The sequence below is a fragment of the Callithrix jacchus genome, chromosome 6 (assembly GCF_049354715.1).
Source record: "Callithrix jacchus isolate 240 chromosome 6, calJac240_pri, whole genome shotgun sequence".
NCBI lineage: Eukaryota > Metazoa > Chordata > Mammalia > Primates > Cebidae > Callithrix > Callithrix jacchus.
The window spans coordinates 19,429,882-19,449,066 of NC_133507.1; the positions used below are offsets into that span (position 1 = coordinate 19,429,882).

The window sequence follows — 19,185 nt, forward strand, 5'->3', positions numbered from 1 at the left end:
ACAACCTTATCTAATCAGATTCTTTGACCTAATTTCATATTAGGAGGCATCCCTATCTCTTCCTTGAGACTCCCTTTGATAATTATGAAGACTGGCAATTTTCGGACCTGGCTCTGGGATTCCATTACTTAGCATTAAAAGCTAAAAGCAGACGTGTAGATTTTAGTTTTCCTGGCATAAATGAGTGAGGGATGTATAGGATTCTTCTGTGTAACTATCAAATAAGGAGCAGGTAGCCTTGATCTACATCTCAAAGAGCCAGTATGAAGATGAAGACAAGTGATTCTTGTAAAACGCTAAGAACCATGCCTAGTCCATTTTAAGGGCTTAAAACATTAGCTGTTAATAATGTCATCTCATTATCAAATGTGAGTGCCCTCAGCATTCTTTCTTATTACTTTCCCCACTTCTCTCAAAGGAGGAAGAGATCATGGCCTTTTCTAAGATTAGCCATTCCATGCCAGTTCCTGGCCCCCCTTCTGCCTTCCTTCTCCATTATCTCGCTTTACCAGGTAGCCTTTCTCTTCTGCCTTCACCCACATCCATCCCTTCTGAACAGTGTCCCCCATTTCATCTCTTCCCCCATCAGGGCTCCCCCTTCTTTCATGGCCAGGCTTCTGTAAAAAACGTTCTACTGCCACTGCTTCTGCTTCCTCATCTCCACCTTCATCCTTTCATCTAGCCTCCCTCAGGCCTCTGTTGTCAAATCCAGTGGTGTCTATTTTATGAATCCTACTACCTGCCCTGGCTTTGACACTGTTGCCTGGCCTTCCTTGCATCTCTAACCTTCCCTGCCTTGACTGTTGCTGTTTGCTCCTGCCCCTGCGTTTCTGGGTATTCTTTCTCAGTCTTCTCCGCCCTGCCCTGTACTCTGGCCCCCTTTCATCTTGGTGTTCCCTAGAGTCTTGTCGTTCGCTCTCCTCTGTGTGTTCTTTTCTCTTGGACAGACCATCCACTTTGTTATTTATTTATTTATTTGAGACAGGGTCTCACTCTGTTGCCCAGGCTGGAATGCAGGGGCGCAATCTCAGCTCACTGCAGCCTCGACTCCCTAGACTCAAGTGATCCTTCCACCTCAGCCTCCTGAATAGCTGGGACTACAGGTGCACACCACCATGCCCGGCTAATTTTTGCATTGTTTTGTAGAGGTGGGGTCTCACTCTGTTGCCCAGGCTGGTCTAGAACTTCTGGGCTCAAGTGATTCACCTGCCTCAGCCTCTCAAAGTTCTTGGATTAGAGGAATGAGCCACTGCACCCAGGCACATCATCTACTTTAAACACTGCTTGTATGCTACTGAATCCCAAGTCCATGTCTGTGTCTCCCAAGGTCTGTGGGCATGTCCTAAACAGAATTCAGTCTCCCTTGCACAACTCTTTCCCTCCCACCTGCTTCTCCACAATTTCCAGAGCACTTCATGCTGTTCCTCTCATCTCTGCCTATACAACTCACCTTCTGAAGACAGCTGAACTCCTCCTTTGTAAAGCTCTTCCATTCTCTTAGGGAGATAAGAAGCAATTTACTCAAACGTAAATTAAATGGATGAGAAAGAAATGAAGCGCTGGGCTGAATCATTCTGATGGTCCTTTCTAGGTCTAAGAGTCTGGGTTCTCTTGTCTTTCACTGGGTTCAGTAATTATTGTCCTCATCAGTGACCATGGAGGAATCCAGAGAAGTGGAGAGAACAGGAAGAAGGTAGTTACTAATCAATTTCCTTTTCTCTTTCAGTTTTATGCATGTGAGATGGTGCTTGAAGAAGAGGGAATCTATGGAGGTGAGAAGAGATGAATGTGAGTGGAAAGGGAGAGAGAACATACAGAAGAAAAAATAATTGTTGTTCTCCACCCCTAGCTCCTTTTCCTAGTCTTATTCCTGTTAGTCTAGCAGGAGGAGAGGTTCCTAAGAATGGGAATGGGAAGAGGATTACAAATTAGAAGACTACTGGTGGCCGGGCACAGTGGCTCACACCTGTAATCCCAGCACTTTGGGAGGCCAAGGGGGCAGATCACCTGAGGTCGGGAGTTTAAGACCAGCCTGAGCAACATGGTGAAACCCCATCTCTACTAAAAATACAATAATTAGCTGGGTGTGGTGGTGGGCGCCTGTAATTCTAATTCCATCTACTCAGAAAGCTGAGGCAGGAGAATCACTTGAACCTGGGAGGCGGAAGTTACAGTGAGCTAGATTGAACCATTGCATTACTGCCTGTTTGACAAGAGCGAGACTCAGTCTCAAAAAAAAAAAAAGTCCAGGCATGGTGGTTCATGCCTGTAATCCCAGCACTTTGGGAGGCCAAAGTGGTGGATCACCTGAGATCAGGAGTTCGAGACCAGCCTGGGATTAGAGGAGTGAGCCACTGTACCCAGCCACATGAATGTAGCTGATGAATATAGAGATGAAACCCCATCTTTACTAAAAATACAATACTTCGCTGGCATGGTGTTGCGCACCTGTAATTCAAGCTACTTGGGAGGCTGAGTGAGGCAGGAGAATTGCTTGAACCCAGGAGGCAGAGGTTGCCATTGCCATTGCACTCCAGCCTGGGTGACAAGAGTGTGACTCAGTTTCAAAAAAAAAAAAAAAAAAAGAAAAAAAGAACACTATTGAGGTTGTGTGAAGCGAACACCAGGGCTTAGAGTTGGAAACGGCCAACCACTCTTTTCTCACCTTCCAAGGCTCTCACAGGAAAGACTGGGCCTCCCCTCTGTATTCCTCACACAGCGCAAACCTCATCACAGCCCAAATCTCATCACAGCACTCCCTGCTGGAAATCTGGCAGTGGCTCAGTAGAAAGCCCAGCATTCCCTGTCCCTTGCACAGTCTGGCCCCTCCTGTCCCACTAGCCTCATCCTGTGCTGCTTCCTTCTCCTGACTCACCACCCTGCAGCCAGAGGGACATTGCCCATGCTTTTCCAGCTGCCGAGAATGTTCTCCACCCTACACCTTTTTTGCCTTTCCAAGTCTTCCCAAATTCTTTTTTTTTTTTTTTTTGAGGCAGGGTCTTGCTCTGTCACCCAGGCTGGAGTGCAGTGCTTGATCTCAGTTCACTGCAACCTCCACCTCCCAAGCGATTCTCCTGTCTCAGCTTCCTGAGTAGCTGGGATTACAGGTATGCACCACCACACCCTGCTAATTTTTGTATTTTTAGTAGAGATGGGGTTTCACCATGTTGGCCAGGCTGGTCTCAAACTCCTGACCTCAGGTGATCCACCCTCCTTGGCCTCCCAAAGTGCTGGGATTACAGGCATGAGCCACCATGCCCGGCCTCTTACCCAAATTCTAAGTTTAATTTTCTCATCTTGAAAGAAGTCTTTTCTACACCCCCAATGTGGTTACATCCTTTTAATATTTGTGCTCACAGTTTGCTGTTGGACCTCTTTGGAGCACAACCATGATTTCCTAGTTTGTGTCATACTTTGTCTGGTGTGTCTTCCCTACTAGACTGCAAGCTCCAGAAGGTTGGGAGTCTGTCCGTTTTGTTCACCGCTGTTATCTCTGGTGTTCAACATCATCCTACATGTAGGCAGCTTTGAGTAAATACTTGCTAAAGAATGAATGAGTGAGCGGGTATGGTGGCTCACACCTGTAATCCCAGCACTTAGGGAGGCTGAGGCGGGCAGATCACCAGAGGTCAGGAGTTTGAGACCAGCCTGGCTGACATGGCAAAACCCCTGTCTCTGATAAAAATACAATAATTAGCTGGGTGTGGTGGCACATGCCTGTAATTCCACCAACTCAGGAGGCTGAGGCAGGAATCACCTGAACCCAGGAGGCAGAGGTTGCAGTGAGCTAAGATCCCGGCATTGCACTCCGGCCTGGGTGACAAGAGCTAAACTCCATCCCAAATAAATAAATAAATAAATAAATAAATAAATAGAGAGTGAATGAATGTTTTCTTGGCACTTTTGGTCAGCCCTCTAGTAAAAACCCACCACTTACCATATTGTATTACATTCTGCTGTAGACATGTCTCCTTTCCTTATCAGACCTTGAGCTCCTTAAGGGCAGGGGCTGTGCCTTCTTTGAGGCTCCATTGCTTAATGCAGTACTGGCATGTGGCAGGCGCTCAAATATTTGTTGCATGATTGTGGCGGACCTTCCCTCTTAACGTGGAGCTAAGTACCTTCTGCAGGGAGGCTGATGCTTTCTATCCCCACAGATGTGAGCTGCGATGAATGGGCCTTCTCTCTACTGCCTCTTGATGTGGATCTGCTGAGCATGGAACTACCAGAATTTTTCAGGGATTACTTTCTGGTAAATGCAGGGCCCTTGGGTCTTGGCATCAGGGGATGGGGACAAATGTGGGATCCAGAGGACTAGAAATACCAGTGTAAGCTTTGTCCAACTGAAATAATTTATCACAAGTGATTGTGATGTAGTGATTGAGTGCTACAGATTGGTCTTTGTGGGACCAATGAAAATGAACCTTTCAAGCCTTCCCCAGACCCTGCCTGCTCCAGGGGTTAATGAAAATGAACCTTTTAAGCATCATCCTGCTACAGGGGCCAATGAAAATGAACCTTTCAAGCATTCCCCAGACCCTGCCTGTCCAGGGGCCAATGAAAATGAGCCTTTCAAGCTTTTTCCAGACCCTGCCATCCTGTCCCAGGCATCCAGGGTTAGCCACTTTCCAGATGGTCCTGTGGGGTTGATTTATATGTTTGTGGCTTGTGTGGTCCCTGCAGGAAGGAGATCAGCGTTGGATCAACACTGTGGCTCAGGCCTTGCACCTTCTCAGCACTCTGTATGGACCCTTTCCAAATTGCTATGGAATTGGCAGATGTGCCAAGGTGAGAGCCCTCGCGGTACTGGTGTCCCAGCAGACCCTATTTCCTTTGTTCTGGACCCACCTGGACTTATCCAAGGGCGTCTGCGATATGAGGTATATTCTTTGCTTTGCTTTCATTGTTCTGGAATAGGTCCTCAGAGAGGAGAACTTGTGTGGCTAACAGAAGCAAGAGCCAGGGTCTCCTGGGTAGCATTCCTAAATCTCTTTATTTTGGGGACAGAGTAACACTCCTAACACTCCTTCTCATTGGCATGAAGGGGTGGGCAGGGATAGACACAGGTGGGAGTAGAGTAGGGGCACATGGTGAATAAGAGGAAGTATCAGGTGGAAGGGGTTGGCTTCTGTAGATATGGGGCTGCAGTAGGGACCTGGACACAAGACAGAATGTTCTGGGCCCTGGCAGATGGCTTATGAATTGTGGAGGAAACCGGAGGAGGAGGAGGATGGTGAAACCAAGGGCCGAAGGCCAGAGATTGGACATATCTTTCTCTTGGACAGAGGTAAATTATGCCTAGCACTCCTGTCGTCTTTCAGCCCTAGAAGACGTGGGAATACGGCAAGTGTGGTGGCAAAGCTGAAATCCCAGCATTGAGGAGCGTGTGCCCTTGGCCCCATGGAAAGTGTCAGAGCTACCGTTGGGCATGTTGTGTTGGGGGCTGGGTCAGGGAGAACCTTCGTATGAGCTCAGGGATCTCTGTTTCAGATGTGGACTTTGTGACAGCACTTTGCTCCCAAGTGGTTTACGAGGGCCTAGTGGATGACACCTTCCGCATCAAGTGTGGTGAGTGCCATTGTCCTCTGCATCTTGGCAAGATGGATGTGGTCATCAGCCTTGGCACCCCCCACATGGGACAGGGCTTGTGGAAGAGACCCAGACCCTGAATGAACTGCTGGCTTCCAGACAGTTTGAGGACCTTTATGGCGGTTCAGGGAAGGGTAGGAGAAGTCCTCACTGGAGATCCTAATAGCTGTCCCTCTGTTCTCAAAGGGAGTGTCGACTTTGGCCCAGAAGTCACATCCTCTGACAAGAGCCTGAAGGTGCTCCTCAATGCCGAGGACAAGGTGAGGGTGTGGGTGCCAGCAGTGGACCCCCTGAGGGCAGCTGCTTACATGAGGCTGCAGGCCCAGCTCTGCAAGGGGAGGCTGAGTCTGTGGGAGAGGGTCTCTCCACCAGTTAAGAGCACACCCCAGAGCAGAGTGGACTTGACATGGATTTACGGGTCCCAGCTCAGCCTTCTTTGTTTCCTTTGTATTTCCGGAACACTGCAGCATGCTTCCTGTACTGTCATTCTGCTGCTAAGTTCTGTTCTGACAGAGTGTTGCTCCCATCTGATTCCCCTCACAGGTGTTCCATGAGATTCGAAACGAGCACTTCTCCAACGTCTTTGGCTTCTTGAGCCAGAAGGCCCGGAACTTGCAGGCACAGTATGATGTGAGGCTCGGAGCCTGGGTCCTCTGTTTTGTTGCCTCGGTGGCTTCCCAAGGCTGCTGCCCGTGGACTCTCTTTCTAATACTACAACAAGCTCCCTGTCCTTTCTCATGGATGCATGGCAGCTGAGGGATGGGGGTGCTTTCTTGTGTCTGAGGTTGGGGGTTCACTTTTGGGAATTTACCCACAGCGCCGGAGAGGCATGGACATCAAGCAGATGAAGAACTTTGTGTCCCAGGAGCTCAAGGGCCTGAAACAGGAGCACCGCCTGCTGAGTCTCCGTAGGTTTCAGCTTGAGGGGCAGAGGGGAAGTGACTGTGTCCCTCCAGGGAAAGCTCCAGAGGACCATGGCCTCTGAGGAGGAGACCTCTGTTCATCTGACACATATGGTCTTATTTGCTGTAAAGTGGGAAGAAGTGCTTTTGGATTTTACCTCAAGAGGTTTTTATTCTTCTGGACAATAAAGGGGCATCTTTCTAGAACCAGGAATAGATCAGCTCCTTTTTTGTCCATCCTGCAGATATTGGGGCCTGTGAATCCATCATGAAGAAGAAAACCAAGCAGGATTTCCAGGAGCTCATCAAGACTGAGCATGGTAACTGCAGCAGCCTTGCTGTGCTACTGCCTATGCTTCTCCTGCCCCTGCTCCCAGTCCCTGTCCCACCCTGAGAAGATGTTCTCTGGCTCTTTCCAGCTGACACTGGGAAGCTATGTGGAATGCTGGGTCCTGCTAGAAGTCCTGGGGGTCCCTTAATCCACCCCAAGGATGGAGAAAGAGATGGGGAGATAGATACCTGTTAGCATAGATGGCAGCAGCTGAGCTGGTCCCCCGGTAACAGGCTCTCCTCTGATTACTAACAGCACTACTAGAGGGATTCAACATCCGGGAGAGCACCAGCTACATCGAGGAGCACATAGATCGGCAGGTGTGCAGGTGGAGGGCCCAGGAAGCCAAGAATGGCATTTAGAGGTGGGGACATAGAACCCAGCAGGTGTGCAGGTGGAGGACTGGGTGGACCCGAGAATGGTGTTTAGAGGTGGGGACATAGAACCCAGCAGGTGCGCAGGTGGAGGGCTGGGTGGAGCCGAGAATGGTGAGGTCAGCCTCAAGCAGAGGGGAAGGACACATGTCATGAAGCTTCGGTTCTCCTTGATTCTTTCCTCCTGTGCAGGTGTCGCCTATAGAAAGCCTGCGCCTCATGTGCCTTTTGTCCATCACTGAGAATGGTGAGCCCAAGAGACTACAGATGAGAATGGCAGATTGAGAAACTATGCCTTAGGGACAGAAGAAGTGATTTTGAAAGGCTAAGGCACATGTCTTAGCAAACAGAATGTTTCCCTGTAATTTGGTGGATTCTTTTTTGTTTGGGGTGAATCATCACCAGGCCACAGGGGAATGTATTGTTTTTGCCCTAAGCGGGAACACATCCAGGCCACCCTAGAACCCAGCCATATCTTAGGACTGCAGGGGTGCCGAGCTGAGTGGGATTTCTCTTGTCACTCCGTCTGTCTTTATTTTCAATAAAACAAAGGTACATTCCAGGAAAAAGGGATAGCAAGTTAATTTCCTGAACATTTATTTTATTTATTTATTTTTTTGAGATGGAGTCTCACTCCATCACCCAGGTTGGAGTGTAGTGGCATGATCTTGGCTCACCACAACCTCTCCCTCCCTGGTTCAAGCGATTCTCTTGCCTCAGCCTCCTGAGTAGCTGGGACTACAGGCGTGAGCCACCGTGCCCAGCTGGTTTTCATGAACATTTCTAAAATCTCAGATTTTGCAACCTTCGTGGCAACTTCATTTTACTGTTGAAGTCTTCCAGTTGGTGAATTTTCTTGAAGGTTGCCCCTTCTTTTTCTTTTACTTTTTTTTTGGGGGGAGGCACAGAGTCTCACTCTGTTGCTCAGGCTGGAGTGCAATGATGTCATATCAGCTCACTGCAACCTCTGCCTCTCGGGTTCAAGCAAGTCCCCCGTTAGCCTCTGAGTAGCTGGGATTAAAGGTGCAGGCCATCACATCCAGCTAATTTTTGTATTTTTAGTAGCAGCGAGATTTTGTAATATTGGCCAGGCTGGTCTAGAACTCCCAACTTCAGGTGATCCACCTGCCTCGGCCTCCCTAAATTCTGGGATTACAGGCATCAGCCACTAATCCCACTAATCAATCAGCCGAAGGTTGATTTCTACCCGGAGAAGTATTCTGCTTATTCTTGAACTCGCGACCTCAGGTGATCTGCCCACCTTGGCCTCCAAAGTGCTGGGATTACAGGCGTGAGCCACTGCACCCGGCCGTATTCTGCTTATTCTAAATCTCATTTACTATAGTTAGAATCCCAGTTTTTTTTTTTTTAATGGAGTTTCGCTTGGTTACCAGGCTGATCCATGGCATGATCTCAGCTCACTGCAACATCCACCTCCCAGGTTCAAGTGATTCTCCTGCCTCAGCCTCCCAAATAGCTGGGACTACAGGCATGCACCACCACGCTCGGCTAATTTTGTATTTGTAGAGACGGGGTTTCACCATGTTGACTAGGCTGGTCTTGAACCCCTGACCTCAGGTGATTCACCCAACTTGGCCTCCCAAAGTGCTGAGATTACAGGCATGAGCCACTATATCCAGCCTAGAATCCCAGTTATTCTTACCTCTATGGAGAAAAACATTTAAGACCGTGCTTTTGGGAGTCATTCGAACACTTTTCCTGTTTCTCAGTAGTTGTGAAGCAGTTCCTAGGACAACTGCCCCTTAGCCAGAAAGAAATGCATGAGTCATCACTTCTCCTTGCCCCACTGAATCCGCCCCCGCCCCCCTATGATCACCTTTAGTTCCCGTGTCCCCTCCTCAGCACACACGTGTTTCACAACTCTTATTGGGAACTCCCAGACCCAGGCTTTATCTTTCAATAAGCAAGCTTAAATTTAAAACCAACTGTATATGCTACAGGGTTAACACTGACTGAGTGCCTCCTGAAGAAGGCATTGGTTGCTGGTTTATCTGTACATTTTAGGGTGCCTCTGCTGGCCTCTTTCTAAGCACCCGTCTTATTTTCTTCACTCTTAGGTTTGATCCCCAAGGATTACCGGTCTCTCAAAACACAGTATCTGCAGGTAAGGCCTGGAGAATGTATTGTTGAGGGAACTTGGTGGAGGTAGTTATTGGGCATTTTTTGAAAGCGGCAAAAGAAGTGGCCCCTTTCCTGCCTCCATTACCTTCCTGTTTCCATTCTCACCTCCTAGAGCTGCTAGGGAGAGTCACCTTTCAGCATGCCTCTCTGCCCTTTACTCTTGTTTCACCCCATACACTCATGGCACAGGGCCAGTGCTGGGAATTTCAACATTTCAGCACTGGCCCCAGTGGTGAGTTCTTACTCCTGGTTGTCTCCCTCATTTTAGCACTGTGTGGGGCATTGATTCTGCTTTCCTTCCTGGTTCAAGTCTTACTTCATCTGGGAAGCCTTCCCCATACATCCATAGGTCTTTTTGGTTTTTTTTTTGAGACACAGTCTCGCCCTGTCACCCAGGCTGGAGTGCAGTGGTGCGATCTTGGCTCACTGCAACTTCTGCCTCTCCAGTTCAGGCGATTCTCCTGCCTCAGCCTCTAGAGTAGCTGGGATTACAGGTGCACACTACCATGCCCAGCTAATTTTTGTATTTTTAGTAGAGACGGGGTTTCATCATCTTGGTCAGGCTGGTCTCAAACTTCTGACCTCATGATCCACCCACCTCTGCCTCCCAAAGTGCTGGGATTACAGGCGTGAGCCACCACACACGGCTCATGCTGCTTTTTATCCTTTTTTGTTTGGTGTAATTTTTTTTGTTTTTTTGAGATGCTGTCTCACTCTGTCACCCAGGCTGGAGTGCAATGGCGCAATCTTAGCTCACTGCAGCCTTTGCCTCCTAGGTTCAAGCAATTCTCTGCCTCAGCCTCCTGAGGAGCTGAGACTGCAGGCCCGAGCCACCATTCCTGGCTAATTTTTGTATTTTTAGTCGAGACGGGGTTTCACCACGTTCACCAGGCTGGTCTCAAACTCCTGACCTCAAGTGATCTACCTGCCTTGGCCTCCAAAAGTCCTGGGATTAGAGGCGTGAGCCACTGAGCCCAGCCCCTGTTTGGTTATTTCTGATGTGAAAATTTATCTTAACACAATGTGAGCTCCCTAATGGCAGCGACTGCATAGTCCTTCTCTCCCTCACCTCTGTAGAGGCTGACAGTGCTAAATGCTTTTTGGAAACTCAGTAAATAGTCTAATTGCATCTCCTTCAGAGCTATGGCCCTGAGCACCTGCTAACCTTCTCCAATCTGCGACGAGCTGGGCTCCTAACAGAGCAGGGCCCCGGAGACACCCTCACAGCCGTGGAGAGTAAAGTGAGCAAGCTGGTGACTGACAAGGCTGCAGGTAAGCAGGGAGCACAGGTGGCCCCTGCTCCAGCTGTTGTCCTGACTTCTTTAAACAGGCAGCACACTGGGAGGGACAGAATGAACTGGAGAAGCTGGATTGATTCCTTCCTATTAATGTCATGACAATTACTACCACTACTGCTAGTAGGAGCGGTTTCCACATAGTGAACACTTGCCATGCGCTCAGTTCTTTAGTTTCTCATTTAATCTTCACAAAGACTCTGTGAGGTAGATTTTCTCATCCTCATTTTATGGATGATGAAACTGAGGCTTAGAGAATTAAGTGATTTGTCCCAGGTCCCTTAGTAAGTTAGGTTGGTTTAACTCCAAAGCACATAGCAGTAAACTCAGGTCACCGGTGGATTGCATTTTGTAGAGAGCTGGTACCCTGTAGGAGGGGGAAGGCTGTGGATGGGGAGTACCTTGATTAGTTCCAGGGAATGGTAGGTGAACAGGTTCCGAGAGTTTTGGGATGTGACTGGTGCTGTCATGTCCTGAACGGTGTTGCCTATGGCAGTGTCATGAATGCACAGACCTTAGGTGAAACCTGACACAGATTTCTTCCCCAGGAAAAATTACTGATGCCTTCAGTTCTCTGGCCAAGAGGAGCAATTTTCGTGCCATCAGCAAAAAGCTGAATTTGGTATGTGGAACAGGGATGGTTAGGGGAGATGGTGGGTTCATTGCATTGTGGAGTCCTTTTTTGGGGAGCAACAGAGTCTTGCTCTGTTGCCCAGGCTGGAGTGCAGTGGCATGATCTCAGCTCACTGCAACCTCGGCCTCCTGGGTTCAAGCGCTTCTCCTGCCTCGGCCTCCTGAGTAGCTATAGGCATGTGCCACCACGCCTGGCTAATTTTTGTATTTTTAGTAGAGATGAAGTTTTGCCATGTTGGCCAGGCTGGTCTTGAATTTATGACCTCAGGTTATGTGCCCACCTTGGCCTCCCAAAATGCTGGGATTACAGGTGTGAGCCACCAAGCCTGGCCCACTGTGGAGTACTTTGAATCCACAAAAGCTTTTTTGTCATTTCATGTGTAGAAGGATTCTTTTGCTTGGTAGTTTTATAGCATTGTAGATTCATTCATTTAATCCACATGTAACAAGCACCTGCCACTGCCAGAGAATAAATGCTGCTTCAGTGACAGCCATATCCCGTGTCACTTGAGGGCAGGGAAAGGAGAAGCCTTCCCTCCCAGCCCTTCGTACTATTCAGTAATGGCACATGGGAACTCATTCCAGAGAACTGGCAGTTGCTGAACAGAAACTGCCATCTTCGGCTATGGATCCTCTTTTCAGGGCTATTGCTGCTTCTCCCTTTTGTTGAACTAAGAACTGCTCTTTGGGCTTTGCCACTTTATCTGACCCTTTAAACGGTTAGGGAGCTGAGCTGTCATTTGCCTGAAGTCCCTTTGTCTTACAGATTCCACGCGTGGACGGTGAGTATGATCTGAAAGTGCCCCGAGACATGGCTTACGTCTTCAGTGGTGCTTACGTGCCCCTGAGCTGCCGAATCATTGAGCAGGTGAGAGCATGTTACTCTTGCGTCCATTCATATTTCACTCTCTCTGCTTTCTCTCGGCCCCTGGCCTGTCTCAACTCTGTTTTTAATTTGAGAGATAGAGTCTTGCTCTGTTGCCCAGGCTGGAGTGTAATGGCGGGATCTCAGCTCACTGCAACCTCTGCCTCCCTGATTCAAGTGATTCTCCTGCCTCAGCTTCCCAAGTAGCCAGGACTACAGTGCACTCAGCTAATTTTTGTATTTTTTAGTAGAGATGGGGTTTCATATAGATTGGGCAAACTATATGTTGGCCAGGCTGGTCTCGAACCCACCTCAGGCGATCCCCCCACCTTGACCACCTAAAATGTTGGGTTTACAGGTGTGAGCCACCATACCTGGCCCTGTCTCAACTTTTTGCTACTTGAGTAATGAGCAAGAAACATGACAGTCTGGCTGCTGTACCCTTCCTTTCCTAAGCATGACACTGTCTGCAGCCTTGAAACAGTGCTTACACCTTCCCAGGTGCTGGAGCGGCGAAGCTGGCAGGGCCTTGATGAGGTGGTACGGCTGCTCAACTGTGGTGACTTTGCATTCACAGGTACGTGGCATCAGCAGTGGGGTAGGCTGGCAGTGAGAGGTGGGCTGGAGGAACCACTCAGGACTAGCATGTCAGGGAGGAGCTGAATCTGGTCTGATCCTCACAGACATGACCAAGGAAGACAAGGCTTCCAGTGAGTCCCTGCGCCTCATCTTGGTGGTGTTCTTGGGCGGGTGCACATTCTCTGAGATCTCAGCCCTCCGCTTCCTGGGCAGAGAGAAAGGTAAGAGAGAGCACAAAGGTGAGAATTGGCCTGCATTGTATCTGGCCAACAAAGTGTCGGCTGGGTGCGGTGGCTCACACCTGTAATTTCAGCACTCTGGGAGGCCGAGGCTGGTGGATCACCTGAGGTCCGGATTTTTAGACCAGCTTGACCAACATGGTGAAACCCTATCTGTACTAAAATTACAAAAATTAGCCAGGTTTGGTGGTGGGCGCCTGTAATCCCAGCTACTCGGGAGGCTGAGGCAGGAGAATTGCTTGAACCTGGGAGGCAGAGGTTGTAATAAGCCAGGATCGTGCCACTGCACTCCAGCATGGGCAACAGAGTGAGACTCCATCTCAACACACAGACACACACACACACACACACACACACACACACACACACACACACAGTCCTGCACAGGATTATTTTTTTCCTGGCCTTGGGGTACAGCTTGCCATAGCCTTACTGTGGGCTGCCATAGCAGGGAGCCAGTTATCCTAGGCATAGAAAGCAGTGGTGCCTAGGAGTTTGGCACTCATGTCTCTGTCTATAAACTGGTGCTCTGATCCCATGGGGACTGTGGAACTGGAGGGGCTGCATGATTACCACGGGGGCCTAAGATCTGCGCTGTCTCTTTTGCTGCTGCATTTGCCTCCTTAGGCTACAGGTTCATTTTCCTGACGACAGCAGTCACAAACAGTGCTCGCCTGATGGAGGCCATGAGTGAGGTGAAAGCCTGATGTTTTTCCCGGCCAGTGTTGACATCTTCTCTGGACACATTCCCCAGTGGGATGGAGGCTATAACCAAGTGGGGAGTATGGAACACGTTGGGATTTAGAGAACATATCTAAGAAGAGAGTTCACTTCCTGCTCTCAGGACAGTTCTCTTTTCTGTTCATGAAGTACAACCCATGCTGCTAAGATAACAAGCAGGGAGAGGTAGCCTTTGCTAAATCCTGTTTGAATATCCTTGTAAATAAAGCCTCTGCTCTCAGATGTAATGTGTTTGGGGTTCTAGACACGCACCTCCATCTTTATTAGTGAAAGCCCCGTGGGGCCTTGTACAGATACCATATGCTTCTTGGTCTGGACTCTGGTAGTGGCTGCAGGCTGCTCTGGTTCTTCTCTGTAAAAATCACTCAAATGCTGTTCCTGAGTTTCCTCAACCATAAAATGAGGAGGATGGGTGAGGTGACCAGCAAGCACCTTTCCAGTTCTAAAATGTTGTAATTCATTACATATTTGAGAAAATGACTTTATTGTTTTAACTTAAGGAGCCAGTTTAATTTTAAGCATTTTGTTTCATATTGCAGAATGAAAGATTGTGTCCTATTAGAGCCATTTCAGGCAGCAGCAAACAATGCTCCTATAAATGTACCAGCACCCTCCTCATTGCTGATGCTAGTAGCTTTTTTCTCTCTCTCTTTACCTTTTAAAAGTTATGAAATATAGGCCCGGGTGCTGTGGCTCATGTCTGTAACCACTGCACTTTTGGAGGCCGAGACAAGAGGAATGCTTGAACCATGAAGTTTGAGACCAGCCTGAATAACATGGCAAGATTGCATCTCTATAGAAAATAAAAAAAATAGCTGGCCAGGCGCAGTGGCTCACGCCCATAATCCCAGGATTTTGGGAGGCTGGGAAGGGTGGATCGCCTGAGGTCAGGAGCTCGAGATCAGCCTGGCCAACATGGTGAAACCTCATCTCTACCAAAAATATAAAAATTAGCTGGGCATGGTGGCTCATGTCTGTGATCCTAATTACTTGGGAGGCTGAGGCAGGAGAATCACTTGAACCTGGGAGGTGGAGGTTGTAGTCAGCTAAGGTTGTGCCACTGCACTCCAGCCTGGGTGACAGAGCAAGACACAAACCAAAAAAAAAAAAAAAAAAAAAAAATTAGCTGAGTGTGGTGACACACACTTGTATTCCCAGCTACTGGAGAGGCTGAGGTGGGAGGATCCCTTGAGCCCAGGAGGTCAAGGCTGCAGCAAGCTGTGACCCTATCTCCAAAAAAAAAGAGAAGGAATTATAACCACCTGTATTAGTGGCCTCTTTTCAGGCCTCTTCCAACTTGATCTCACTGATGACTACCTTTTCCTTGAAATTGTCTTACTCAGCTTCCATAATACTCTTTATTTGTCCTCCCACAATCTCCTAGGTCGTTGCTCATCCCATTTGCTCTCTCTGCCCTTTGCTGTAATCCATTTCCAGATCTCACTTTCTTTCTCACTCCTGAGCTCCTTGCAAGTATTTCCTACCTGGTCATTCCACAGGTACTTCAAACTCAGCATGTACAAAATAAACTCATGAGTGGAAGCCCTACTTGAATCCTTTAATCTGCTCTTCTTCCCTCATTCCCAAAGTTTGTTCAAATGAGCAAAAAGTTGTATCCTTGACCTCAGATTTTTTCTTTCTTTTTTTTTTTATGTTGTTTTTTATTTTATTTTATTTTTGAGACGGAATTTCGCTCTTGTTACCCAGGCTGGAGTGCAATGGCGCGATCTCGGCTCACTGCAACCTCCGTCTCCTGGGTTCTGGCAATTCTCCTGCCTCAGCCTCCTTAGTAGCTGGGATTACAGGCACGCACCATCATGCCCAGCTAATTTTTTGTATTTTTAGTAGAGACGGGGTTTCACCAAGTTGACCAGGGTGGTCTCGATCTCCTGACCTCGTGATCCACCCACCTCGGCCTCCCAAAGTGCTGGGATTACAGGCGTGAGCCACCATGCCCGGCCTCAGATTTTTTCTTTCTGTGCCCCACCTTCAGCTGGTTCACTTGTCCTACTGGTTCTCATTTCTAAATGCCTCTAGTTCATCTTCTCCTCACCATCCCTAGGACAGAGTTTATTGTCTCTTGCCTGGGTTTTTGCAAGAGTGTCTCTCCCAGCTGCTCATCCTCCCATCTGTTCCCCATTCCACAGTGCTGCCACTTACTAAAGGAAGAAAGAAAATCAAAACCTGAGTTACTGGATCATCAAAAGTATTCTTCCTATAGAATTATGATAATTCTGGCCCTGGCATAGTGGCTCACGTCTGTAATCCCAGCACTTTGGGAAGCCGAGTATCACTTGAGTTTGAGACCAGCCAGGCCAACATGGTAAAACCCTGTCTCCACTAAAAATACAAAAATTAGCCAGGTGTGGTGGCACGCACCTGTAGTCCCAGTTACTCAGGAGGCTCAGGTGGGAGAATCGCTTGAACCCAGGAAGTGGAGGTTGCAGTGAGCTGAGATTGCATCACTAGACTCTAGCCTGGGCAACAGAGCAAGACTCTGTCTCCAAAAAATAAATAAATAAAAATGATAATTCTGTATAAGAATATGTTCCAAGGAAAAGGCATTCCTCAAGCATCTAGCTAGAATTTTGAGTGTTATGTCAAGCTAGTGTGCAAGATCAAAGGCACTGCCAACAGGGCAGTTGGTCCCCAGAAAGAATAGGTGGCATCAGAAACAGATTTAAGTAAACAGTGGCAAAGCATTGTACTTTCCTCCAGTAGAGATATGACCCTGTCATAGGATTTTTTTTTTTTTTTTTTTTTTTTGAGACAGGGTCTTGCTCTGTCATCCAGGCTGGAGTGCAGTGGTATGATCATGCCTCACTGCACCTTGACTTCCTGGATTCAAGTGATCCTCCCGCTTCAGCCTTCCAAGTAGCTGGTACTACAGGCTCATACCACCACCCCTGGCTAATTTTTATATTTTTTATAGAGACAGGGTTTTGCCACATTGCCCACACTAAGGTCATACATTATAAACACATATTGCACAGTGTTTTACATGCTGAGTTTATGCTCTGAATGGATATCTTTGCATCAGTTCTATGACTTTGTTAGTTCCAGCACCTCAGTGTGAAAGACAAGATAGAAAAATTGGCTTATCTCCGGATACTTAACAATGCTGGCTAGAAGAACAAGTATGAAGATCACAAATCTGCGAAGCTTTCTGAAAAACTCTCCTGTTAACAAAGGGTGAAAGTAAATTTTATCATCCACTCTATTAGTGGTGTCAATGTTAATCAACAGAATGCAAGTACTTGTAGAAAGTGGCTGGCCACTGGCCGGGCACAGTGGCCCACTCCTGTAATCCCAGCACTTTGGGAGGTCGAGGCGGGCAGATCATGAGGTCAGGAGATAGAGGCTATCCTGGCCAACATGGTGAAACCCCATCTCTACTAAAAACAAAAATACAAAAAAATTAGCTGGGCATGTTGGCACACATCTATAGTCCCAGCTACTCGGGAGGCTGAGGCAGGACAATTGCTGGAACCCATGAGGCGGAGATTGCAGTGAGCCGAGATCGCAACACTGCATTACAGCCTGTGCGACACTGCGAGACCCCATCTCAAAAAAAAAAAAAGTGGCTGGCTGGTTGCAGTGCCTCACATCTATAATCCCAGCACATTGGGAAGCTGAGATGGGCAGATCATGAGGTCAAGAGTTCAAGACCAGCCTGACCAACATAGTGAAATCCCATCTCTACTAAAAATGCAAAAAAAATTAGCCAGGCATGGTGATGCACACCTGTAATCCCAGCTACTAAGGAGGCTGAGGCAGGGGAATTGCTTGAACCAGGAAGGTGGAAGTTGCAGTGAGCTGAGATCATGCCAGTACACTCCAGCCTGGGTAAGAGAGCAAGATTCCATCTCAAAAGAAAAAAAAAAAGAAAAAGGGGTGGGGGATAAAAGAAAAAAAAAAAAGTGGTGCCTGCTGTCCACTATTCTGGTGCTGGGAATGTGTGGCATGCTGCTGACAAGTTAAAAACAATATTGAGGCCGGGCATGGTGGCTCACAACTATAATCCCAGCACTTTGGGAGGCTGAGGAGAGCAGATCACCTGAGGTCAGGAGTTCGAATCCAGCCTGGCCAACATGGCAAAACCCCATCTCTTCTAAAAAATACAAAAAAATTATCTGGGCATGGTGGTGGGATCCTGTAGTCCCAGCTACTCAGGAAGCTGAGGCACAAGAATGGCTTGAAGCCAGGTGGCTTCAAGTGAGGTTGCAGTGAGCCAAGATTAGGCCATGCACTTCATCCTGGGTGACAGAGCAAGACTCCATCTCAATAAAAAAATGAATAAAATAAAAAGAGCATTGAAAGCACCAATGAAATTTTTCTGACAGTAAGAAAAACATGGTTCTGAAGGTGAAGCAAATAAGTATCCCTTACCTTTAGGGAAAAGGCATAGGAAGAGGATTCACCTAAGTTACAGTTGGCCAATAAACATGAAAATGTGCAATTTCAGTTATAATCAAGTGCCAAACAAGGAAATGCCATTGTTATTATTTTATCTACACACCGAGCAAAGATGTTTAAAAGTACAATAGGATTCAGCCCGGCTGAGGGTAACAAAAGGAGGGTGCTTTTCCAGTGAGGCTTGGTGTGGAAGGCAAATAATTAAGGGAGCATTCAGTAATTACACCTCTAGGAATCAGCCGTACGAAAATGCAGGATGCAAAGATTTATGTTTGAAGATATTCAGCGCAGTTTTAGATTATGATGTAACTATCAATAGCAGAATGGGCGAGGTATCTACACACCAGGATATTATGCCACCATGAATCACTGGGGAAAAAATGTGATATGTAAGTATTTAGGGATGTAACATGTTCATCGAGGAAAGGAGGCTACAAAAGTACTTAATGAGCTTTAAAATTTTCATGTAACAATATAAAAACTCGTCTAATTTGAAAGAAAACCACACCTAGGTGATCGGCATTTATTCACCAACCACGTGACTTGGGCAAGTCATTCAAATCTTTTTTAGTATCCTCCTCTGCAATGGCGACAATACTTGCCATACAGGATTATGGAGTTTAAACGGGATAACTAGTGTTGAAAGGTTCCAGGCCCGTGATCAGGGCTCAATGTTTCTTCCCTTCCCCTTTAGTGTATGGCTTTCTACATCTGGAGAAGATTCGCACCAAAGATCAGTTCCAAGGTTCGCTTCCTGGATGAGCGAGGGAAATTAGGCGCTAACTTTCCTATTCACCCCCGCGCCGGTTCCCGGCAGCCCGAACTCAGAGAAGCCAGGCGGCCGCTGCGCTCTGAACTCCCTCGGCGCCCGCGCCCATCGAATCCAAACGGCGCGGGGCGGGGCGGGGCGGTGCTCGGACGACGTAGCTGGCTCGGGAGGGGAGTCCCTTGGGGCTGCAGCCACGCCCCACCACGCACAGACAGTGACGTAATCCCCCGCCGCCGCTCCGACGCTTTCCTGGCTGGACTCACGAGGCCCCGCCCCGACGGCGACCTCGCGAGCTACGGTCCGAGGGCGG

The 19,185-nt window shown here is 48.0% G+C and overlaps 1 protein-coding gene across 16 annotated transcripts in view; it reads left to right on the forward strand.

Annotated features, from left to right (window-relative positions):
- VPS33B (VPS33B late endosome and lysosome associated) overlaps positions 1-16,908 on the forward strand; it is a 38,343-nt gene extending 21,435 nt beyond the window's left edge. For 11 of the 16 annotated variants that reach the window (XM_078326787.1, XM_078326788.1, XM_008998371.5 and 8 more), the window contains 18 exons: positions 1,727-1,772; positions 4,158-4,252; positions 4,684-4,788; positions 5,191-5,287; positions 5,491-5,568; positions 5,776-5,849; positions 6,133-6,219; positions 6,407-6,497; positions 6,737-6,811; positions 7,078-7,142; positions 7,389-7,443; positions 9,275-9,321; positions 10,478-10,610; positions 11,182-11,255; positions 12,033-12,134; positions 12,633-12,708; positions 12,815-12,931; positions 13,577-13,912. In XM_078326787.1, the coding sequence (XP_078182913.1) occupies positions 1,727-1,772; positions 4,158-4,252; positions 4,684-4,788; positions 5,191-5,287; positions 5,491-5,568; positions 5,776-5,849; positions 6,133-6,219; positions 6,407-6,497; positions 6,737-6,811; positions 7,078-7,142; positions 7,389-7,443; positions 9,275-9,321; positions 10,478-10,610; positions 11,182-11,255; positions 12,033-12,134; positions 12,633-12,708; positions 12,815-12,931; positions 13,577-13,656 (1,497 nt within the window). In that variant the 3' untranslated portion in view covers positions 13,657-13,912. Of the gene's footprint in view, positions 1-1,726; positions 1,789-4,157; positions 4,253-4,683; positions 4,789-5,190; positions 5,288-5,490; positions 5,569-5,775; positions 5,850-6,132; positions 6,220-6,406; positions 6,498-6,736; positions 6,812-7,077; positions 7,143-7,388; positions 7,444-9,274; positions 9,322-10,477; positions 10,611-11,181; positions 11,256-12,032; positions 12,135-12,632; positions 12,709-12,814; positions 12,932-13,576; positions 13,913-16,747 lie in introns of those variants that run through there. The other 5 variants (XM_078326792.1, XM_054257245.2, XM_078326793.1 and 2 more) reach the window with 2 other exon arrangements.
- The last annotated feature ends 2,277 nt before the right edge of the window (positions 16,909-19,185 follow it).